Source organism: Phyllopteryx taeniolatus, chromosome 3, assembly GCF_024500385.1.
Source record: "Phyllopteryx taeniolatus isolate TA_2022b chromosome 3, UOR_Ptae_1.2, whole genome shotgun sequence".
Classification (NCBI taxonomy): domain Eukaryota; kingdom Metazoa; phylum Chordata; class Actinopteri; order Syngnathiformes; family Syngnathidae; genus Phyllopteryx; species Phyllopteryx taeniolatus.
The window spans coordinates 16,233,826-16,259,657 of record NC_084504.1 but is presented as its reverse complement, the minus strand read 5'-3'; the positions used below and the strand labels follow the sequence as shown (position 1 = coordinate 16,259,657).

Here is a 25,832-nt window from a genome sequence, read left to right as displayed (position 1 = left end):
ATTTTTAAACAACTACATATTATTTTACAATAAAAAAAAATATATATATATTTTAAAATGAAATTTTCAATCGTTTTACAATTAACATATTCAATTTACAGTAGATACTTTTAAAATAAACTGTATAACAATAAAAAATACATCAAGTTCAAATTGAAACTGAAGTGAAATCATCTCTACTCTGAAATATTGTTGTTTGTTATTTGTAAGGCTTGTCAATAAAGCATAATTAAACAAAAAAATCTCTTATTCCTGTCCCTTGGTCCCCAAACTCAACCATAGCGTCCCAAATATAGCCTGTTCAAAAAGATACATTGCACCGCTTCTTTGAGTTATACTTAGATTAGAAAACATAATAGTAAGATATATAATAGAATTGTATTTGTTTTATGCATAGTACAACGGATATAGAGATAACTCAAAGCCGATTGTCTCACGCTCATTTTATAGGCATATCTTGGGACACCCGCGTACCGGGCATTCCACAGTGACCTCTACCGCAGTTGAAAATACTTGGGAGCGGAGCTTCAATCATTTGGCTTGATTTTAGCGGTGTAAGTCCCTCTCCAGCGGATACGGTGAGAATTTGACTGAAAAACAAAACTAAACTCAATTCATTTTATATAAAAACGTCTCAAGAAGGTCTTATGTGCTCCTCGCCGTGTCATCTCCGACTGGGAGCGCTCAGTGTTGCCGGCGTTGAGCCTGTTTCAGCTGCACTGCATCAACATGGTAAGCGTGACAGACGACGTGCTCCATGCTCTGTGCGCTGTCGTCTTTTTATTTGCAGTGTTTAAATGTGATTTAGTGTCATTGGACATATTTCATGTGACTGCCTTGAACAGTGGTCCCATTCATTGCATTTTGCAGCAGTGCTATTCCTTGAGCTTCTTGCTTCGCTTACTTCTGCACTTGGCCTCAATCGATGCATTCTTTTACAGCATGTAATGGACTTTTTTAAAATGCATTTTGAATAACCCTGTCGTGCCTTGGTGTACGTGATGTTCCCGATGGTTTATGGTGGAGGCTGACGATATTGTGCAATGTGTATGCACTGCTACCTGTTAGCTGACCTGTTAGCCGCCTTTGAGGGGAGCTGAGGTGTCTTCTTGCACCTGAATCGGCGAAGTTGACCCCTGAATGCCCTTAGCGTTAAATTGGGTTGAATTGTGTATTATGGCTCTCTGTGTGAGTTAATAAATGGATGCTACAGCTATTAACCTAAACACCGCTAATACCATATAAGCTAAAATGCCTTTACAGGTTAACCTAATTTGACCTTCTATAAAGCTTTGAATGTACATGTATAACTGGTCTCTTTTAGTACTTTTTCCACTACTTATTCTCAACCAAGGTGCTAAATGGAAAAATTGACAACAGGTGCTTTGATCCATGAATGGACTGATACATTTCTGAAGGCATCCACTGTTAATGCCTTTCTGTGACTCTTCCAGTCTCTCTGTTGCATCCTACTGATGACAGTCTAAGGCCCAAAACAATTGGCCTGTTTCTGTGCTCATTCTGCCCCTTTCCAACCAAGCATGTCAAAACGCCAGACAATCTGAAGTCTTACAAGTATATTTTATAAGATTGTCTTTAGGTCTGATGTGTGTGCTAAAAGTGGATTTGTCCTGATTTTAGAGTCTGAAACAGGTCGGGGCCGAAAGTCTTAAATAATGAACGTGTTCAATATCTATGACAGTCTTCATGTGTGTGTGGGGGAGAGTCGACTTCTCCCGACTTATGACGCCGTGAATTGTGATGTAGAATGCAATATAGCCAATCAAGAAGCACCTTGACTCAACAATAGGAAACGACTGTAAATAAAAATATGCATGTCTTACCCAATGTCTTTTTTTTTTTTTTATATATAAAAGTGGGTTCCCTAGACAGCAAGAAGTATTTTCCAAAGTAACTGTTTTTTTAGGACAACGCCATTTTACTAGGCTCCCGGCTCCAGCGACCTTTGGGAAACATCAGCGCTAAGTCATAAGTGTTTCTTCTTCGGTTTTGTAAGATCACATGAGATTTCGAGTTCAGAATCTTTGTGTGTGGTGCTCTGTATTGATATTAGCGCACACCACACACAATTAGGCTTTACACGATCAGGATTTTGGGGGCCATTTCCCCATTTTGTTCGGATAAACACACGGCGCGATCCATTATTGTTGTCATCGCCATGGTAACGAGTGTATCCGGTCGCATTTGAGTTGACGACATGAAACCAGTTGATCGTAAAAAAACGGGATGCGGTGGTATCGAAATAAAATATTTTATTGCAGTAGTCTGACAGTGCAAATGTGAAAGACCAAATTTGTCTTGTAGTATTGCATGTTGTCTGTCAAACCGACGACACGTTTTTTTTAAATAACTTTATTGGTGGTCAGATATTTACAGTACTACGTCAAAAGAAATGCGACAAGACTAAAAATACACTAGTTTTTGGATTCAAATATAATGTACACGACAGAAGAGTAAATGGCTTTTGTGTAGGCGATCAATGATGTCATTGATCAGATCGGCGAATTATGACATTAAAGCCGATCAGTATAAAATGGTAATTATTGGCTGATACCGATCAGATCGGTGTAAAGTCTACACACAACATGACCAAAACTGTTAAATGCCAGATTTTTTTGTCTTTGTGTGTGGGGTCTGTCACAGAAGAAAAATCTTGGTGTGTACCAGGCCTAAGCTCAGTGGCCACTTCCCTCTGAGAACATCCTGTTTGAAGCCTCACAATGGCAAGTGACAGTGAATTAATTTTTAGATGTTGTCTTGGTTTCATTCTCAAAATGTCAATAGCATGATGAAGAGGACTGTTTAAATATCAATTCTAATTGAACCCGCAATTTTATTGGCAAATTTATGGGTCACACACCTGTTGTGATTTTTGCCTTGTTAGGGAACAACAAGTTTTGTGTTCAAAATGTGCATTCAAAAGTTAAGAGAAAGTCAAGTTAATCTGGAAAGGTTGTTGGAAATTTCACCTGAAAGCCAAATATCCCTAACTTTTTGTGAGTAGCGTATATATATCAGCCTCATCAGTTTAATTCTCTGTAACTAATAATATACAACGTTGTGTACATATTACAGCTACAAACGAGTTGGTGGTAAATCGAATTGTCTCACCAGAATGCACCAGAAAAAATTAATCCCGAATCATAATTTTCACATTCGAATCAAAACAAATAATAATAAAAAAAGCATATTACACACTTTATTCTGACAAGCGCTGCAATGCCATTAAGCCACATGACTTCCTTTGTTTTCATCTGCCACCATTTTGACTTACTGCGCATGCAAATATGTGCAGTTGTAAAGTAGCTACCAGATCATGAATCACACCTGTACGTAGCTATCTCTCCACTGAGATGATGATCTCCATGGAACAAGGCATCCCATGGCTGTGCCCAAGGAGCTGCATGAACGTTCATGGAAAGTTACGCCCGTGGAAGAATGAATTGGATAGTTATGCAAGATTCATTCAAGACGTTTTGGGAGATGATTGAAGAGCGCTAGTGGCTGATTAGCAGCTAACTAGCTGCTAGTGAAGCAGATGTTCCAGTCAGCCAGCGTGGATTCATGCTTTTTACGGCAGCGAGACAGGTGCAAAACAGACCACGATCCAGCGAGGGATTCTGTTTAAGTAAGCCATTTGAAACTAAAAATAAGTGTTTTGGCGAAAAGCGGTAGCCAAAATCTATCAGCGACAACATACTCTTTCTTTTGTGACAAAAATCGGGACCCCAAAAAACTGCGACCAGGATCTAACCCGGGCTATAGTTTTCAAATAATCAAATTGGAAACCTAACTTGGCATGATTCTACTCACGTCACATGATTGGTTCAGCGCGGAGCAACTCACATTTTGTCTGTCAAAACGTGCGGAACCAAATTTGCTTAGCTGGGCCGTGATAAGTCAAGAGACTGAGAGTAGATCTCAAGTCTCTTCCTAGCTTCTACCTCCTTCCATATACGTTGACAGTGACCAAGCAAAAAGAAAAATGAGATGAACTGCCTTGCGGCGTCACCGGCGTGGTTGTCAAGATTTCTTTTTTTTTTTCTATCAAACATTTTATCCAATGTATTTTCTATTGATTGTGATCACGTGTCTATTACAATATAGATTTATATTAAATTATTGCCCAGCCCTAATTCAACTAAATAATATTTTGACTGGTGTACATTTTATGACCTATTTGATTGATCACTTAATGGTAATTCCCAAGTCTTATTGTAAAACTGACATCAGGTAGGATGATGAAGGTTGAGATGCTCAATGATGTGCTAATTTTAGCCTGTCTTCCATACACTAAGTTTAAGTCACTCACAACAGTTACCTTTTGACCAAGTCTGGACCGGGTGGAAACGTTCCATAACTTAGTTTTGAGTCTTGTGGAAAATTGCATTGTTTGTGTTTGCTTACCTTCTTCAGTGATGTCATAGAAATGTTCAAAATGTTAAGGTTAAACTTTACTGTACATCTGCTTGCCTACTACACTGCTGCCCTTGTCGTTTTTAGGCTTCTTTTATGGCAAATTACAATATAATGTAATATTCTTGCTTTCTCAAAAAAAGTGAGCTTCCTTAAAGGGAATGAACTTGTTGAGGCTGAAGTTCATGCACTCACTATACTTTATGTGGCGCACGGAGACACCACCGAACAAATCAAGTAAGTGTCGCTTATCAGAAGTGGCCAACATTAATCTGTGCAACCAACAAAACTCAATGCAGCTTGCTTACCTTGTGCAAATCCGCCACTGGCTAATTTAACCATACCGCCATTACAGTGGATCCCAGCCATTCGCGGGTGAGAGGGACCGGGCTGGACTGCGAATGAAACAAAAATAAAATCGAACAATACATTTTTAAAAATTGGAAAGAAATCTGGAAATAGATGACTCCACGGATGCCACACCTCGAGTTTGCGGGGGTCCACTGTATTTTCCAAATTATCCCCTTTAAATTGTTAGCCCATTTTACAATGAGAGGGTTTGAATTTAGGGCTGCACGATATTGGAAAAAAATTACATTGCAATTTTTAAATTGTTTAAAATGTATTATTATTATTTTTTTAAAGCCTGCGATAGATGTGAAATAATATAGGATTAGTGTTGGGAAAGTTAATTTTGTAAGCAAACTAGTTTCAAATTCAGTTTATCATTCCAAAAATTAACTACGGTAGTTCAGTTCATAATTCAGAATGTTGAACTAAATTCACCGGTCCAAAGACAAACTAGTTCATAGTTGTTTTTTTTCCTTCTCAATATGTTGCGGATGGGCTATTACCCTCAAAATGCTAGTATTTCATTTCGCCATTGTGGCCATCCATTCAGTCCAAACTAGTAGCCAGCTGCAGCTTTCACCCTAAAATCTCACAAATATGAGGAAAAACTTGTTGTTCGAATGGTGTTTATTTAAAATGAGGAATTAAAACAAAAATCGGATTTTTATCTCATCAATATGCAAACAAAAACATGCAACACAGTATGACAGGAACGATGGTAAAAGGACTGCTAACTTTGCATTCCTTGCAGCTCTGTCTGACTATATTAACGAAATAATTTATTATATTACAAGACAAAATAAATTCCACATTACAACAGTGTGCACTGCAGTGTTTTAACTAAAGCATTCTGATACAAATAATAATTTTCCTAGTAACCCATTTTTACAATGATGTACTGTATTACAAAAGAACACGTACTCTCCCATTTATGAAGTGTCCCTGAACGCCCCTCGCGCACACATGCAGCTGCTGCGTACCTCCCGAGTTTCATTCTGAAGAGCGAAATAGGAAATGCAGCAGGTGTACATTGTTTCCCGTGTTCTTATTCATAGTTATCATACAAGGAGATAAGTATACAACACTCTGGGCTGATCCGTTTGTTGTTTGAAGCGTTATAATTTACTGTCACATGGGTGCTAATATTATTAAGAAGTCCAAAAAGGTCCCTCTGCTGGTGACTTTTAATATTACAGTTTATTCACTGTATTCAGTACAACAACATCGCAGCAGACCCTGCGATGTGACTATTACGCACACGTAAATCACAATGATGCTCAAACAAAATATTTTGCAGCCCTAACTTGAACACACACATACATGCAATTAAAAAAAAAAAAAAAAAAAAAAAAAAAAAACAGGTTTAATAAGGTTCCAAGTTCAGCTTCATGGGTAGAAATCCTTCTGCCCACCCCCCACAGATTTCAATTGGTTGTCTAGTGGAGGGGGTCAAGCAGAATAGGCAAGATAAGAGAAGCCGTGCTGGCTCAATTTCCCCGAGGTGCAAGATCCTTGCAGGTTCCCCATGACGATTGGTCAGCAGCACCCACGTAACCAACTTGAGGTGGTGGGCTTTTTGACCCATATAGCATGACCACATCACACATTGGGATGATGTGAGGTGGGGGTCTTGTGCCAGAGATGTTATGTTTGGCTGCCAGTCACCTCTGAGCAAAGATAATTGCCACGTTATTGGCACTCGCTCTCTCCTCTCAGTGACACAAGAATAAGTATTGACTTATGGTTTTGGAGCTTACACCAGGTGAAATGTGTATTAGGCCTGTTGTGACCAATTTCTAATGTAGGTCTAGTGTGCTGCTCTGGCCTGTCATTTTTGTGCTCTTCTTTTGTGTTGGCTGACATGGGTTAAATGACCATTGAAACAAAATGTGTTAATTTATATGTGGGCCTTAATAATTGTACAACCCCAATTCCAATGAAGTTGGGATGTTGTCCATCCATCCATTTTCTACCGCTTATATGAGGTCGGGTCGCGGGGGCAGTAGCTTCAGCAGGGATGCCCAGACTTCCCTCTCCCCAGCCACTTCATCCAGCTCTTCCGGGGGGATCCCGAGGCGTTCCCAGGCCAGCCGAAGGACGTAGTCTCTCCAGCGTGTCCTGGGTCGTCCCCGGGGTCCCCTCCCGGTGGGACGTGCCCGGCACACCTCACCGGGTAGGTGTCTGGGAGGCATCCGAATCAGATGCCCCAGCCACCTCATCTGGCTCCAGCTCGATGTGGAGGGGCAGCGGCTCTACTCTGAGATCCTCCCGGATGACCGAGCTTCTCACCCTATCTCTAAGGGAGAGGCCGGACACCCTACGGAGGAAACTCATTTCGGCCGCTTGTATCCGGGATCTTGTTCTTTCGGTCACGTGACCATAGGTGAGGGTATGAACGTAGATTGACCAGTGTGTGTGTGTGTGTGTGTGTGTATATATGTATGTGTATATATATATATATATATATATATATATATATATATATATATAATTCTGTTAAATTGAAAAGGCCATTTCTCAAAGGACAGTTATTTTGAGCGTAGCACAATTTTTTGCTGCAGCAAAAATAGCGTTTTGATGGTACTGTATATGAATGTAAGCATTGGATGGACAGGGATAGAAGTACACAGTAATATATGATGTGAAGATGTCCTTTTCACAAAAAACTGTGGGGAAACACACAGAAACTACTAAAGCCTATTGAGAGAGACTCTGTGAGCAAGGAAAAGCGAGGTTTTTGGTATTCTTGCTTTCACTGATCTGCCCCACCTGTACCGTCAACCTTCCTGCAATACCATGAGCTTTCCCACAATACTGCAGTAATTATCGTACCGTGAGATTAATAACGTGATAAAACCGAACCGTGAGATATAGCAAACATTTGAGTGCACTTGACCAAACAGGGCAAGCTCAAGTTTGCCACGGGCAAGCAAACATTTTAGGGCACTTCGAGCCCTGATTTATAGTGATTTATTTTTTATTATTAGTTTTATTTATTTATTTATTAAGCATGAGACATTGGCCAGTGCCTACTCACAGTGATTCCTTTCCTTAAGTAAAGAAAATTCAATTCGTCAGAATCACAAGAACATTCTTAACTGCAACGCAGGTATAGAGAAATAGAAACAGCCAAGTAACAACAAATTTAATAATCACGGGGAATCCTTATTTTCTTTTTCTTGGACTGCCGGGCTTTGTTATGCCTTTGTTATGTTATAATCCGATACTCGTTTTTGTGCTGATATCGGGCAAACAGCCGATATCAATATCGGTTTGGGATACCCTTAATAATCATATTCGTCATCCGCCATGAACCAGGAAGTAGCCTGTTATCTTAAAATCGATAGACAAAAGCATATACCTTAAATATGACGCTGTAAAAAATTAAATAAAAATAATAAATCCCACTTCTATTAATAGTTCAGCCTCGGTGGAGGAGTATCGTTTATGTAGTACTATACTGTGTTAGTGGAGTTTTTATGCAATTGAAGCGCTAAACATTAGAGGAGTAATTATGTTCAGGTGATGTGTATTATGCAAAGGTTTTAGTTTTTTAGCTGTGTGCAATGCGATTGTTCCTGATTTCCAAAGACTTGAGTCTACTTATTACTTACCAGCAGCGATTGGATTAAAACTCATCTTGATGCTGAATAGTGTTAGTTATACAGTAAATATGAATACAGTATAAGTGAATATTGATCTTGGTGTGCTGGCTTGACATTGAGCTACTTGTGTTGCTCAATCTTTGCGTACCAGTTGTGCCAACTGTTCATTCTCTTTGGTGCTTTCGAAGGCCGACATTGTTCCAAATTGAATCGGAATATAGACTTTACATTCACTTTTCTACTATGGATAACAAAGATCATGTGTCCAGTTCTTTATTAAGACTGTGGTGCCTAATCTTTTGTCAGTATACAGTATATTTAATATGCTGCTATGACACCAAAACCATGATTCATGGTTACTTAAAGTGAAATATTTCCATTTAAATGCCATTTAAACCATTCTATTTTCACAGGGTGTGATCGGTGTGCAGCTGGTGGTTACCATGGTAATGGCCAGCGTAATACAAAAAATCATACCTCATTATTCCTTTGCAAGATGGCTACTCTGCAGTGGCAGGTAATTCACATTGTCACACAGTTTTGTTGTTTCCATGGTTTTTTTGTAATTATAAAGTGTGGAGATTAAAAATAGATGCCAAATTGAGTAAAGTTTGCAAATTGCATAGAAGGCAAAGAATGGCAAAGCAGCACAACATGCAAAATAGTTATTGCCTCTAATTGACACCACACATTTTTTTAAGCAAGATTTTGAAATATTTAATCATCCTTTTTTTTTTTTTTTTTTTTTTTTTTTTTTTTTTTTTTTGCTTTACTGTTAAAACATTTTACAATTTAGAAAGATTATACACTGCTCTTGTAATTAATATTTCTATAATAAATTTGAGGGGAAAACAAGCTGTGGTTAACTTATCTACTCATGTTTTAAAAACTGTTCTTATTCAGAGATTACTGTTGTTTTCCAAACGATGCTCCTAAATGAGCCCCCAATTCCACTTAGTGGAAAAGTATTCTTTTTTTATTGCTAATTTTTTTAAATGAAAGGGAACACATGAGATGTGTAGTCTGTTGTGGAAGACCAACTCTTTCTTCACAATAAATGTACAAAATAAAAATATGGTAAAGTGTATAGTGAATACAATGTTTTTTTTTGTTAGAAGTTGATATTATTGTTTGACACAGTTTGTTGATCGTGTCCTTATTTCTCACTCTTGTCCCACATTGCTTTTGTTTCTCTAGTCTGCAGTGGTTTCAGCACCCTACGGAAGATGAGTTGAGGAACCTTGCTGGGAAACAGAAGGGACAGAAGAGGAAAGACAGGTATGTGTGCATGACAAAGCGCTGTGGGGATGCCATAGTATAGAGATGCCTTTGAAGGAAGAGAAGATGTGATAGATGGAGATCAGCATGTTGGTGAAGAGATCACATTGATGCCTTTGCATGACCGGTTCAATCATGTTTGAGGTAAAGACACGTCTGGTTCACTTGTTTCTTCTTCTCTGATGGCCACTACTCCTATGTAGAATGCAACTCTAAGGGTGTTTCACATTGTGTACAGTGGACCTGTAGAATTTGACCAGAAGTCATTGCAGATGGCTTTTAGACCTTAGATTTTTTCAGATTTTCAATTATTTTCCCTAGAAAATATCTAACGAGAATATCTCTTCTTGGGGTTAGCCTTCCATCATCATAAAACATTTGAATACTGTTCAGGCAATGTGAGAGTTAACAAGTATTTTGGCATAGTTAATTGGCATGCAGGAAACACCTGTCGTTACTCGTAAAACTTAACTATAGAATGTGTAGACTTTTGTGTAACACTTTTGCCCAGAGGTCGACCATAAATCATTGTCATTACCATTTTCCTTTTTGGCTTATCACTGCTACCCTTGTGGAGGAGTATACAAAAAAAAACGGCAAATGAAACTAAATAAACACTTGGGCAAATACAGACTAGATGGTGAAGGAGAGCTGTTAGTGCTGAGCTGCTTTATCTTGTCTCACCTTGTCTTCGTCAAGGATTTTGCCTGAACATTAGACCATATTTTACGTCTATTGTCCAACAGCCAACCTTGGATATCAGTATTTGTGGAACCATTGTAGTCTTATTGAAACAAACTGAACAAACACCCCTTTTGAACCCCTACCCCCACCCCATGCCTAATCCGCCGAACCAAATAAGAAGTGGTGAAAACCAACAAAGAAGCGGCAAAAACCAACGAAGAAGAATGCGCACAGACGTGCTTGTGCCCAACGGCAGCGAACAAAAGTGTGTCTTAACTTTGTTAAAATGAATGACCAGTTGCCTCAGCGCAACACTTGGAATAAGATTATATTGTGCAAAGGAGGCTTTCACGATGTGTAGCATCTGACGCTCTCTCAGCCTCCACCACGCAGCGCTTCAGTGAAGTCAACTCTCAGTCAATTGGGTGAGTGAAACAATAAAATAAATCTATGCCAACATTGAGACAACCAACAAGGTAAACGGTTGCTTGCACTGATGGCTTTTAGGCTCAAGTGCCTGGGGAGCAGTTCGGCGTATCAGTGTCTTGCTCAAGGGCACCACAGCCGTGAGTCCGGGGGATGTTGGCGGATGGTCCGGTCGGGGTCTAGACCTAGGTCCCCCACGGTGGCAGGGAAAATAAAAAAAGCTTAACATTGAGCTAAAACTTCACCGCAGCAACTTTTTCACAATGAATTGGGACAAAATTCACAAAAACGTCGTCTCACAGTATCACAACCATTGTGTCTTAACCATTGGGCCACAGCTGCCATTAAACAATAATTAATAAATATTAAGTCAATTGGGTTAGTTCCACACAGTTGGGTTAGTTGATAGTGATACTGGTTATAAAGAACCCAGAGTCAAATGTTCATTTTAGTCTATGCTGCGGGCTGCGAAGAAAATGGACACCCTTTATTTGAACCATGCAAACATTTTTGACCCAGCCCCCTAAAAGAATCGGAATCGAGAATCGTTTGGAAACTGAATCGGGACCGGAATCGCTCAAATTCAAACGATGCCCAACCCTATTTGTGGGTGGGTGTCGAACCATAGGTTGAACACATGAATTTAGTACATTTTCCTGTATGCTCTATTTTTCAATAGGAATTTAAATTGAAGTCCCTACTGGAAGTTAATCCTAAAAGTGCAGGGGGCGGGTTCCAGAATAGCCCCTTTCTCTGACGCTGTATGAGGCAGGTTGCTGTTCTGCGGCACCACATGTTCAGTAATCCCCCAAAAGAAAAAGATGGACCTCTGTCTTTTTGCCAGCTCGTGCCATGCGGCTCAGTTTCCATTGTTGGCTCGCTGACTCCCTCAGTGGCATAAAGCTGAGCCCCTTTTTTGCTGTCAGGTGCCTCAGAGAAGAAATGTGTCTTGGGTGTGTTTTGGCCCAGGAGTCTTACAGTGACATTGTCCTGCGACTGTAGCGCACACACTGAGCTGAACAAACAGAGGCCAGAACTGAGTAGTCCCATCAGATAGTTCCTCATGCAAAGAGTAGCTTTCTATTGCCTGCTGTGAGTGACTTAGTTTAAAAGAAATAATACAAGTACTCACTTGCTACATTCACAGGTTTCATGTATGACAGATTTTGGAGTTAAAAAATTGTGTTGAATGTAGAATTCCATTTTTATGTTGCTCTTTACACCAGGAAGTACAACGGTCACATAGACAACAAGCCGCTAACTGTTCCCAAGGACATCGATCTTCAACTGGAAACAAAATACATCACGGAAGTCGACACATTAGGTACAAGCATATTTTCTACAGCTTGTTTTGGCCAACACTCTCAATACAATGTTGGTTGTAAATGAAAATAAATAAAAATTGGAAAATCAATTCCTTTTTGTGTCCTCAGCATTGCACTACTTCCCAGAATTCCAGTGGGTGGTTGATTTCACAGTAGCGGCGACTGTGGTCTATCTCATAACAGAACTCTACTACAGTGTGGCTCAGCCCACAGGGGAGATGAACATTAGTGTGGTTTGGTCCATGCTAGTGCTCGCCTTTGTCGTGTATCCTTGAGTCAGTCCTTACGTGATGTCATGTCAAATGTTCTCTCCATTGACAACATGCACGGTGGATTGGAATCACTTGAATACTATGCTGGGTGTGGTACAGAAACCAAAGACCATTTGAAATTGTCTGTTTTGTGTCCCCAGGCTTTCAAAATGTCACCAGAAGGTTGTTTTTAAAAGCCGCTTTGACAAATTCCTCTAGCTGGCTCTGAGACATTTCTGTGAGCAGCTTTAAGCGAGAGAACTATCATGGCCATCCTATGACAGCATTGAACAATAACTTTTAATATCAGATGCGAGTTGTCTCTGCCAGAATGACAGGAACAATTTTGCATTTCATCAAATCGTGGCCCTTAGACTAACAGACGGCTTATCTCAATTAGTCCTCGGGTGTCATCCGCTTGAAGAAATAAATGCCGCTCCTAAAATAGAATCCTTCCTTTTGCTATCGATAAAAAAACGTAACTGTAATTATCTTAGAATAGACACTATTGATTTTTCTTATAGAAAATTGGGTGCCTGTGCTCAATAAAGATGGGGGTCACCCAGAGCTGCGAGGAGTTATCCTTTCACCATTGTTCCTGTCATACAGTGTTGTTTTTGTTTGCACATTCAGGACAAAAGTAGGCTTTACACGATCAGGATTTTTGGGGCCGATCACCGTTCAGCGAGTTGAAAAAAACGATAACCGATCCGATCACAAGAGCAATGTCTATTTAAATGACTTGTTCATTTACTGTATATATTTGTCTACTGTATGCTGAGTATCTTCAAAAGTAGTCTCTAGTCAGGTCATTATGAATCGTAAAATACGACAACAGAGACAGCTGAAGGTGTACATCAAGCAAGAATGGGAAGAATTCCACCTACAAAGCTTCAACAATTAGTGTCCTCAGTTCCCAAACGTTTATTGAATGTTGTTAAAAGAAAAGGTGATGTAACACAGTGGTAAACATGACCCTGTCCCAGCTTTTTTGGAACGTGTTGCAGCCATCAAATTCAAAGTTAATGATTATTTGCTAAAAACAAAAACGTTTATCAGTTTGAACATTAAATATCTAGTCTTTGTAGTGTATTCAATTAAATATAGGTTGAACATGATTTGAAAATCATTGTATTCTGTTTTTATTTGTTTAACACAATGTCCCAACTTTATTGGAATTGGGGTTGTACATGTGTGCGCATCATACATGAGAAATTACAGTAGTTTTATTGGACTGGTGAACTTATTTAAACATTTTTAGTTATGAGCTATGAACCAGCCACTGATGGTGTAGTGGTACATTCGCCTAACTTCGGTGCAGGCAGCCTGGGTTCTGTTCCCACTCAGTGTCGGTGTGAATGTCAGTGCGAGTGCTTGTCCATGTCTCTATATGTGCCCTGCGAGTGACTGGCGACCGGTTCACGCTTTCCCAAAACTGATCCTGTATTATTTTATGTCGCAGGTTTAAAAAAAAATAATAATAATTTGCAATGTCATTTCTCCCCCCCCCCCCCAATATCGTGCAGCCCTACTTAGTATCTGTAAAGTGTTGCAAAACAAAAAAAAGGTTTACTCTTAGATAGCCAAGTGATGCCATAGCACTGCAACCGCATGTCATTCGCCAACAAAGAGAAATGTAAAGAATTATGAACAAGTAACAAGATGCTTTGAATTCTTTCTCCTTCATAAACTAAAGCAAAGGCAGATTTTGTCATTACTGTATGATGTTCTGGGAAAAACTATGTATGTGTGTGCCTTATTTTAAAAGGGCAGCATTCTGTTTTTGAAGTAAGTAGTACAGTTTAAGCAAATGGACATTGTGTGAACTCCCCTATGCAATCACATTTCCATCTTTTTAACTTAAAGCCCTCCATATTAAATGCCACAGGTTAGTGTCTCTTTGCCTGTAAAAAAAAAAAAGCCAAATCATTTCAGCATGATTGTGTAGATCGAAGCAGCAGTCAAGGCAGTAAAATGATGTGGTGATCTCCTACTAGGCTTGACTGCCAGCACCTTTATGGTCCGCAGCCCCCTGCCATTTTCTTATGCTGAATGACTGCCTAATAATATGCATTATCCATACCGCCAACCACAGGAATCAATCTTTTCCAGTGCTCCTGCTCAACCTCGGCTTGCCGTGGTCAGATGGTGTGTCATTTCCTGGCTACGTCAAAGATTGGAGACCTAAATTTCCCAGCGCGGCACCTGCCTTGCTCGGTGGGAAAGGATAGACCAGGGAGCAGATGACATGGGATGAGGAATATGTGGGCGCGTGTTTCTTCAATATATGTGCTAATGGAGCACTTGATTTTCAGTTTTCCTGTTTCATCTGTGATGACAATGTTTAAGACTATCTGGACCTGCAGCCAACAGTACTGTGCTGTTAGCCTTCACATAACTGCTGTCTGCTCTTAAAGAAGTTTTACAAGATCAGTTCTGGTCACCGTTGACTGCTCCTGCAAAGTGGAATATACAAGCTGTATCAAAAATGTTGACTTTGTGTGGGTTAGAGTGCTCTGTTTGTTGAATGATACAGTGGATATAAAAGACACCCCTGCTTATATTCTAGGGTCAGCGTTGGTTTTGTTAGGCCATAACATATTTTAACTACATGCTCTGCAAAATTTTGAAACCAAGGTTGAATTCGAACCATAATTCCAAAAGGTATGTTTGGTCCAAACGCAACACTGCTCCTCACCAAACAAATATACCTACAGAACCATACATACAGTGAAGCATGTTGCAGCATCATACTTTGGGGCTCTTTCTGCTCAGCTGGAACTGGGGCCTTAGTAAAGGTTAAGGGAATTATGAACAGCTCCAAATAGCAGTCAGTGTTAGCACAAAACCTTCAGGCTTCTGCGAGCAAAAAAAAAATATTTTAAAAGCCTACTAGAACACCCTGAAATTCAATTGTGGTTTATCAGAGGCACTTTCAATAGTAGCAGGTGTGTGGCGACTCCCATTTAACGTGAGTATGAATGTGATTGGTTTATTCTGAACACACCCACATCCCTAGTTATAAGGGTGTGCACACTTATGAAACCACATTGTTTATTTTTATTTACCCTCTCAAAAAAAAAAAAGCTATTGAGTTGTACAGATATAGGTCACTTTGATAGAGGGCGAAAAACGTTTTGAAAGTTTCAGGTCTCAGTTTTTATATCACAAAAATCTGGCATTTGTTTCTAGACTTTTGCCCACTGGAAATTAGTTTTTTACATTTTGTAAAATATTTTTTAGATTTGTTCAAAAATCACAGCTGTTGTTTTATTTGGATTATGCCCAAGTAATTTTAATCTCAACACTTCCTAAAATAAAATATTTTTTCTTGTCGCTGTTCTATATCAAAGGTATGGAACCAGTGAATTTCCTATTGACTGCATTACTAATTGCAGTTTCATTAGATTATGCAGGTGTAGCTAATGGAAAGTGTGTGGTGAGTGTATGTGACTACATATGGTAGCACAAAGGTTTATCGTGGCTCTATGTGGAAACAGGGCAGGGGAGAAAGTGGCAAGTGTTGTGAAGAATAGAAAACCATTTTTGTGCTCGATCTATAAAGATTATCAACAAAAGCAACACTTCAAATGTTCCACTGCAGACAGTTTCCTTGACTGTACCCCTTCAGTAAGATTCTCTTCTCTCTAACGACTCACTACTTTAAGCTAGAGGAAGGAGGTGAGCGATCCGTCTGCATCACATTCGGCTTCTTCTTCTTTGTCAAAGCCATGGCCATTCTCATTGTCACAGAGAACTACCTGGAATTTGGTCTGGAAACTGGTAAATGCTGCGCCAAGCTTTGCAACCCTCAACCCTCAACTTTTGTCAGTCTCAAGTTGAAATACATGTTTGTCTTCATTCGAAGGTTTTGCAAGTTTCTCTGATAGCGCACTACAGTTCCTGGAACACCAGGGCTTGGAGTCGCAGTAAGTTTCTTATCAGAAACGTTTCTTCCGAAATTTTACCTGACTCACAGTCACCTGTTTTCACTCCTTCACAGGGGTCCCATTTCAAAACTTACCTTCAAACTAATCCTCGCCTTTCTCTGCGCCATGATTGGAGCGTTTCTAACCTTCCCAGGTCTGCGATTGGCCCAGATGCACCTCGATGCACTAAATGTGACCACAGCCAAATTTACACAGTGAGGAACAGTATTTCATTTTGTTTTTTTGTTGAATTTTACTTGTGGCTTGTGGAAGTGCGATAGCCATTTAACTTTGTCATGTAATTTGATGCACTTAAAGACTATGTTAGTCTGACAAATCACTTTAAAAGTCAGATTTAGGTTTGTTCTGTAAATGTCTGTGTTTTTGAGTTTTGTGCATTTATTTTGTGCACATATGAACTGGTAATCTCCTTTGACTGTCCTGCTCGCCATAGAACTTTGCTTCATATCAACTTCCTGTCCCCACTCATCATGGTCCTGCTGTGGGTGAAGCCCATTACCAAGGACTACATAATGAATCCCACCCTGGGAAAGGACAGCTTGCCTTTGTAAGTAAACTGCATATAAATTCAGTTCCAAGTTTATCCATACATTGGTCTAAAACATGACAGCATATTGTCCTTCACCCCTTTCACGAGCTGAAGTTTTTAGGCCATATTTTAGGCAAATAACCTATGTACACAAAACTATCTGGTCATCTGCAAGTATAAATACAAGAAAATATTTAACACATTGAGCTTCTAAAAGAGCTTCCGGTCATCTGTGAAGACTTTCTATTAGATTTTAAAATGTCTATGAATGTTTGGCCATTCATCCGGAAGAACATTTAATGGTTCTTCCATTCAAAACTTGGCAGACCATGTCTTTAGGGCCGTTGCGTTCACGCTGGAACATAACCGGGCCTTCCCAAAACTGTTGGAAGCACAGATTATCCAAATTATGTTAATGTACAATGAAAAATGAAGACTCAGATTAGCAGACATTCTGTAATTTAATTAGTCGTGTCTCAAGGCTTTTGTCCATGTAGTTACGATGAGTCAACAGTTCCTCCAGAATCCTCTTTTCCCTGTTGCTCCAACTTTATTTCCCCTGCGGCACTCATTCCAAATGATGGAGTGATGTACCGGGAACAAAGAAAAGCTACCATCCGTCTCGTTCAGTTGTGACTCACCGCACCGTCTCTGTGTCTTTGTGTCAGGATGGCTGAGCAGACGTACGACACACTGCGGTTATGGATCATCGTACTGATGTGTGCGCTGCGGCTGGCGATGATGAGGCATCATTTGCAGGCCTACCTCAACCTGGCGCAGAAGGCCGTTGAGCGGATGAAGAAGGAGGCGGGCCGAATAAGTACTGTTGACCTGCAGAAGATGGTGATTGACATTTGGGGTACCTATAAGCAGGGGTGTCAAACTTTTCTTCATCCCCTGCCACATTATGGTTGCCTTCAGGGTGCTGGTTATGATGGTGAAAACACATAAATGTATAATACCTTGGTTTTAAGATCACAGTAGTGTTCACAATGGGTACAGTAACAGAACAAAATGGAAAACAAACTGCTCATCTTTTTTGTAAACAGGGACAAGTATATTGACATTTAAAATGAAACATCAAAAGGTTTTACTCTTTTAAATAGGAAAGTGCTTTGTCTTCTGTTTAGGAAATTAAGGATGCAGGCAGCCCAGAAAGACTCACTTGCTCACAAGCAAGGATGGGGGGAGTTTCACCACTTTGTGAACAACTGCGTGAGCAAATAGTCCAAAAGTTTAAGAACAATGTTTCTCAACATACAATTGAAAGGAATTTAGGGATTTCATCATCTACAGTCCAGAGCACCAAAAGAGTCAGAGAATCTGCAGAAATCTCTTCACGTAAGCCCCAAGGCTGAAAACCAACATTGAATGCCTGTGACCTTCTATGCCCCAGGTGGCGATGCATTAAAAACCACCATCATTGTGTAAATGATATTGCCGCATGGGCTCAGGAACACTTAAGAAAACCATTGTCAGTTACAGGGTGGGTAGATCTGCACCAGGCTGGGAAGACTGAATCTGCAATAGGTAAGCAGCTTGGTGTGAAGAAATCAACTGTAGGAGCAATTATTAGAAAATGGAAGACATACCAGACCACTGATAATCTCCCTCGCTCTGGGGCTCCACGCAAGATCTCACCCCGTGCGGTCATAATTAACACAAAAACTCTGAGCAAAAATCCCAGAACCACATGTGGGGACCTAGTGAATGAACTGCAGAGAGCTGGGACCAAAGTAACAAAGGCTACCATCAGTAACACACTACGCCGTCAGGGACTCAAATCCTGCAGTGTCAGACGTGTCCCCCTGCTTAAGCCAGTACATGTCCAGGCCCGTCTGAAGTTTGCTAGAGAGCATTTGGATGATCCAGAAGAGGATTGGGAGAATGTCATGGTCAGATGAAACCAAAATACAACTTTTTGTAGACTGGCCTGCCAGAGGTCCAGACCTGTTTCCCGTTGAAAATGTGTGGCGCCTTATGAAGTGCAAAATACGACAACGGAGACCCCAGACTCTTGAGCAACTTAAGTTGAACGTCAAGGAAGAATGGGAGAGAATTCTACATAAAAAGCTTCAACAATTAGTGTCCTCAATTCCCAAATGCTTATTGAGTGTTTTTAAAAGGAAAGGTGATGTAACACAGTGGTAAAAATGCCCCGTCACATCCTTTTTTAGAGCGTGTTGCAGGCATCAAATTCAAAATGAATGAATATTTTGAACATCAAAATCTTGTCTTTATAGTCTATTCAATTGAATATACTGTAGGTTGAAAAGGACTTGCAAATCATTGTATTATTTGTAATTACGTTTTAAATAGGGCTGTTAAAGTGTTGACTCATAATTAATCACAAAAGAATTATCGCCTTAATCATGTATTAGATCAGATTAATCACACTTATTTTGACCGCACATGCGCCTTTACTTTAACCGCGGATGGAGATCTGTAATGTGGTGCAGGTTGCTGGAAGGTCAGGTTAATGCTCACGCCAGTGCAAAGATGAGACTCCGACTGGTGTGCTCAGCGGCAAATTTTGCGTCAAAAGTCACCCCGATGCGATTTTCAGGGAAAAATAAAGGTAATTTGCAAAAGGTACAGCACAAACTCTATTCATCAAAGCACAACAATGTAAAATACCATCTCAAAACAAAATGTGATACTATGTGTGGTAAATTCAGCGCCTGTGATTAATTAATTAATTAATAATTAATTAAAATTAAAGTGTGGTTAACTTTATTTAAAAATTTTATCGATTGACCCCTAATTTTAAACAATGTCCCAAAAGTAAAATGACTTTTTTTTTGTTTTCTGTTTTTTTAATTTACTTTTCCTGTTTCTTTATTTTTACTTTAAAAACATGCTTTAAAAAAATAGAAAAAGTAAAAAAAAAAAACTAAGACATAAAAAAACTTGGAAAAGTAAAAAAAAAACTTTTTCTTTACACACTGGCTGAAATACTTTATCTTCATCTACTTTCTCATATTAAAAATCCATCCATCCATCCATTCTCTACCGCTTATCCGGGTCGGGTCGCGGGGGCAGTAGCTTCAGCAGGGACGCCCAGACTACCCTCTCCCCAGCCACTTCATCCAGCTCTTCCGGGGGGATCCCGAGGCGTTCCCAGGCCAGCCGAAGGATGTAGTCTCTCCAGCGCGTCCTGGGTCGTCCCCGGGGTCTCCTCCCGGTGGGACATGCCCGGAACACCTCACCAGGGAGGCGTCCGGGAGGCATCCGAATCAGATGCCCCAGCCACCTCATCTGGCTCCTCTCAATGCGGAGGAGTAGCGGCTCTACTCTGAGATCCTCTCGGATGACCGAGCTTCTCACCCTATCTCTAAGGGAGAGCCCGGACACCCTGCGGAAGAAACTCATTTCGGCCGCTTGTATCCGGGATCTTGTTCTTTCGGCATATTAAAAATGCTTGATTAATTTGTTGCTGACTGTACTCTGCTTCCCCTCTCTGATGTCCCCAGGTCGCGCGGGTTTTTTACTACTTGTGTGTAATCGCACTACAGTATGTGGCACCGCTGGTGATGCTGCTGCATACAACTTTGCTGCTAAAAACCTTAGGTGAGCCACCTTGATGATTTCCTAATAATTTACCAGACACCTGTGCGGTCTAATCGTCACAATACAAGACCTGTATACAATCTTTATGGAAAAAAAGTCCAAATTGTTGGTGCTTAAAAAGGAAAAATAATTTCCAACTCATCCCAAAACCAGACTGCACCTATTTGTTCTTTTGAGATAATTTGATAGAGTGTGATAAAAGTAAGTGGAAGAATACATTCCATGTCAACGCTGACAGGTGCTACTGCTGAGTTGAAATGGCAAACAAGGAATTGATGTAGAACGCAAAATTTGTGGAGTGATGGTGCTGCTGTTTAATATGATTGAACAAACGCCTGAAGAAAAACAATTCATACGTAACTGCATTAGTGTAAAATTTTGATTATCATGCACACAAATCGAAAGGGAGGGGGGGGGGGGGGGGAATCAGCCACCCATGAAATGTTATTGTGTGCCAAACACAGATTATAGTTTTATTTGTATGTTTTTATAACAATTTTGGACAACAAAATTGTATCGCTTTCTTTAAAGTGTTTATTTGGCTTAGCGTGACCTAGTGAGTGACGGTAGGAACGTGGCCGGTTAGTTTTCGTGTTAGCGTCTTGATATGAGTGGTGGCGTCCTGATGTAGCTCCTCGCAGTTTGGGTCTGTTTTGTGGAGTGAAAAAAAAGATGAAAAGTGTAAAACCACATCCACACGAGTGCTGTAATGTTACAAATGCTTATTGTTAATTCAAGCTGCAATTTATTAAGCCTAGTTTTGTTATTTCATTTATGAACATTACTTAAGTGATATGGGGTGAGTTGAGCAACAAAAGGAAAGAGGTGATACAGTGGATATAAAAAGTCTGCATACCCCTATTCAATGTCAGTGATATATTTTTTTTAAATTACCAAGATAAATCAGTTGAAAACCTTTTCCACAATTAATGTGACCTATGTGTAACCCATACAATTCAATCAGAAATAGGTCTTTTCAAGCAGGGAAGTAATAAGTCAAAATGAGTCAAGGGGGAGGAATATAGGAACAGTTCCAAATAGCTGTCAGTGTTAGCAAAAAACCTTCAGGCTTCTGCTCAAATGTAAAAAAAAAAGAAAAATAAATAAAGTTCGGAACGACCCACTACAACATCTGAACTTTAGTTTGGGGTTGATCGGAGGCTCTTAAAATGGGGGCAGGTGGTTGCTGACTCACATTTAACAAGAGTTTAGAGGTACAACAATTAATCGACTCATCGACAACTAATCTATCAAGTTAATCGACAGCTTTCGATAATTGATTAAACGAGAGACTTTGTTGAATTTAAATTTTTCCAAATCCTCGTAATTTCAGCCTGCCATCAGTAAATATTCTCCAATTTCTGTCGTCCTCTATGAAAGCAGACTGATTACCTTTGTGCTTAATCAAAATAAGACATTTGCAAACATCTGCTTTTACTTTGGAAAACAATGATTGACATTTTTTGCTGATTTTCTTAAGGATGTTACGCCCCTAACCAGTAACTGAAACATAATCTATTCATGATTGCATTTTCAGGACTGTCAGTTTGAAATAATGTCTTGTTTTTTAATAAAGGGATGGAGATGAAAATTAATTTTTTTTTACAATTTATCGACTAATTGAAAAAATAATTTACAGATTCATCGATTAAAATAATCATTAGTTGCAGCCTTACATGGTTTTGAATGTGATTAATTAATTCCAAACATATCCTCATCCCCAGTTGTAGTCCACATTAAAAGGGTCTGCACATTGTTTAGATTTCTTTTTTTTGAGTCGACGGGTAACATTAATGGTAGAAAAACTTCCCAAATTATTTATCTTGGGCTCTTGTTTTCTTTTTTTTTTTATTATTATTTTTTAACTACTGCAAAAAGTTAGCCTTTGAGCAGTGGTGTGTAGACTTTATATCCACTACACTTGAAGGGCCATCCATCTGCAGTCTGCGCGTCAGCTGGCGTCAAGTTTTACACAGGTGCTGCCTGATGATAACACAAAAAATCGACCACATGATGACTTGTAACTTTAAAATCCAGAAAATTGGGGTACTCGTAAGTTAAGGTACCACTGTACTGTTTTTATTTATTCTTGTCAATAATGGGTTTATCAAGAACTAAAACAATTGTGAATCAAGTTTTTTATTTTTATTCCCCCACTTCTCAGTGATTGACCTGGCCCATCTGTCTGTTTTAAATATCAAATGTGGCCTTGAGCACCGTTTGTCTTTAATCTAACATGTCCTCTTTTGATGTCAGGTGGTCACTCGTGGGGGTTCCATATCGAAGAAGAGCTGCCTTGCACACATCAGATGGACTCTATGCCACGGGAAGTGCCAACAGCACCCCCGGTGGTGGAGGCGAGTGCGCGGGCATCCGTTGCCCAACTGTCGATGGCCCTGGGGGGCCTGAAGACTGTCTTCAGCCCCTTACTTTTCCGGGGCCTCTTCTCTTTCTTCACGTGGTGGATCGCCGCCTGCCTGTTCTCCACCTCCCTCTTTGGCCTCTTCTACCATCAGTATCTCATGGCGGCGTAAAGCAAGGGCCATCACCTCGCAGCAGTGACTGACCATATCATCGGAACGATTGGTTCTACTCCCAGTGCTTCCTCCACAGATGAAAACTGTGTTTTTACATTCACTCCTTTTTTTTTTTTTTTTATCCACTTCCCAAGATTTCTTACATGTAGTAACAATCACAATCTAGCAACTGACAGAGTAACAACGGAGGTGTCCTTGCCTTTTTTTTTTTTTTTTTTTTTCCTTGACGTGACAAAATTCCCTATCTCATGCTGGACACGGTTACGCAATCATCAGTTTTTAGGTTTGTATTTTTAACATATATTATTCACATGAAAATATGACTGAATCTGGAGGTTACTCTGTGGGGTATACACACCTAAAGTCACTGAGACAAGCTTCCCTGCTTGGGCAAATGTCAATGCTGACAGACTAAAAATGTTTGAAAGAGTCAGATGGAACAAGAGGGAGGAGCCAATCTGCTAAAAATGGTTAGCGGTGTGTGTGTGTTTTGTGTGAGACACAACCACAACTTGAGTTACGAGGCTTGAGCTCGCCCAGAGACGTTTGTTTGAATGTGTCCAAAAGAAGTTCAAGTTGAAGACGTTCCGAAGATGTTGAAAACGGGCAGCGTGAACTGAGCCATTCTGAAACACGAGTGTGGAGCTCTTTCAAAGCAGCTGTGACCATTTTAAAAGGGAGGGAGGTGGCTTGATGTGCGATCAAGATGTCGGCTACTGTTGTTGATGCGAAAAATGCCTTTTATGTTTTCTTTTCTTAGGCTGTTTTTGTTACTCCAATCACTTTTTTTTTTCTTTTTTCCCCCCATTTGAGCTTTTCTAACAAATCAAGTTGATTTCATCAATGGTGCCAAGTGTTCCTTTGTTCCCATGGCTGTCTCAAACCACATCCACACCTTAAGGGCCTTACAAGTTCTCTCGATCTACTTTTCTTGAAGAATTGTGTGATGTGTGGTTTTGTGTGCGCATGACGAGACCGAAGTGTGTCTCTGCGAAGCTAATACAAATGTTCAAACCTTTCAACAAAGCAGAACACAATGTCAACACTATTGAGTTCCGAACACATTTGTTACATGGAACTTTTAAGTTCAGTTGTCCAGCGGGAGACATGCCGCCTCATATCACATCATTACTTTGACACAATGGGGAAACAAACTTAATGAATGTATCAAGCCTGCCTGATTTGTGAAAATGAAAATGATTTGTATGTACAATTTATTTGATTTTCCCTCTAGCCTCCTCACGCTTCCTTTTTGCCATTTTGCTACAAACTTAATGTAGTCACAATTGTATTTGTCTTAATGACTGTTTTAATTGATTTCTTTGTATTTATTAAAGATGACTAGGCCTGTAAACATTTTTGATTTTAACACATGGTCTTGCTTAATGACTTGAATCAGTTCTGTACATGTTTTGACAAATATTTTTCTTTTAGTGTGACCTGTTCAGGTGGGAAGTAGCTGAGATAATTTCAGGATTCACCTTTCTTCAGTTCAGTACCACTAAAAGTGTTGCTTTTTATTCCGTTTCATGGATTCACAAAGTAATGCACTGATGTTGTTCCTTCATGTATTTATTTCAGCATCGGAATTTGTCTTTGAATAAATTATGTCCTTTGTGAATGGGTTTTCGTGCTTCACACTTGTGTATGGCCCAAGTCTTCATCAAAAACAAGAGGTTTTAGTCCTAAAAAGTGTATTTATTATTGTAAGGCACTGCAAAAGTATGCACAGTTTGAACATTAACCCTGTGCTTAAATATAGGAAAATGAAAAAAAATATATTATATGCAAAATTATTTAACAGTTCTTAAAGATTAAATAAGATTTAAAGTTAAACACAACTGAACTGTACATAGGCAAATATGCATACCAAACTTTAAGAAATATTGCTTTAAGATATATTTAGTTTAACCAATATTCCACCCAATCATCTTTTGATGCACCCAATGTTGTGTGCATTAAAAGATACACGATTGTATTCAAGTGTCGCCATTGTGGGTTTTCAAGATCTTTAATATCTCAGTAAGGCCTCTATTGTGTTTTAACACCACTCCAGTTATATGTGTCCTTGTGTAAACTGCTATTGATTAAGATGGTCAGTGGCCTTCAATTTAGCTTGTTTTGCTTCTGTGTCCTTGCTTGAAGGAAGGGAGAAATGGCAAATGCTTCCAAAGTCCTCTTAGTGCAAGCTTTCCTCTGGGTATTACACCAGGCCACATAATACAGTTCTCGAGTGCTATTGTCGGGCGGAGTGGCCAAACTGGGCCAATGCATTCATCGGTAGGTACAGATCAATAAGAGATAATAAGCTTTCCAAAGAGACAAGACGAGTCAAGAGGTTCCTCTATTCGCTTGCTTTAGTGACTCTATTTTGGGGTCTTTTCAAACCTAGTCGTTCAAGAGAGATTGTGTACAGAGTCCTCAATAAATATCACGGTTAAATGAAATACCCACTTGTCAGGTGTAGTATGAGCAGTATTGTCTACAATACTCCGCCATTCTTGGCTGTTGATATTTCTCCGGTTAGAATTTATATTGCTCTTATTGTCCTTTAATAATGTGTGTCCCTGCCCAAACTAGCCCTGATCTAGGCGGTCAATGACCACTCAAATATAACAATTACAGATATTCACTAAATATCTTTGGAAATCAGAGCAATTTGTTGCAGTGTAGATGCACAGTGTAGTAAGATTTAAAACTTTGTTTGATCAGAGCTTCCTTTATTGGAGTAAAGCCAGAGGAATGAAAACACAATGCCGTATTGTACACTATGATGTGTTTGCAATGTACAAGTACAATAAGAAACATGTCTTACTTTCCTACTTCTGAAAGGAAGGAAAGAAAGGAAGCGGTAAAATCTGTTGAAAAAGAAAGAAATCTGATTCACGA

At 39.7% G+C, this 25,832-nt stretch overlaps 1 protein-coding gene across 1 annotated transcript; it reads left to right on the top strand.

The window, feature by feature from the left end:
- Positions 1-487: 487 nt before the first annotated feature.
- On the top strand, positions 488-24,564 carry tmem161b (transmembrane protein 161B). Its single transcript, XM_061767199.1, has 12 exons — positions 488-732; positions 8,807-8,910; positions 9,591-9,671; positions 12,008-12,105; positions 12,215-12,371; positions 15,989-16,140; positions 16,226-16,286; positions 16,361-16,501; positions 16,741-16,854; positions 17,505-17,679; positions 20,310-20,406; positions 22,663-24,564. Exons 1-12 carry the CDS (start codon positions 730-732, stop codon positions 22,938-22,940), a joined length of 1,461 nt encoding a protein of 486 aa, XP_061623183.1. The 5' UTR covers positions 488-729; the 3' UTR covers positions 22,941-24,564.
- Positions 24,565-25,832: the final 1,268 nt, after the last annotated feature.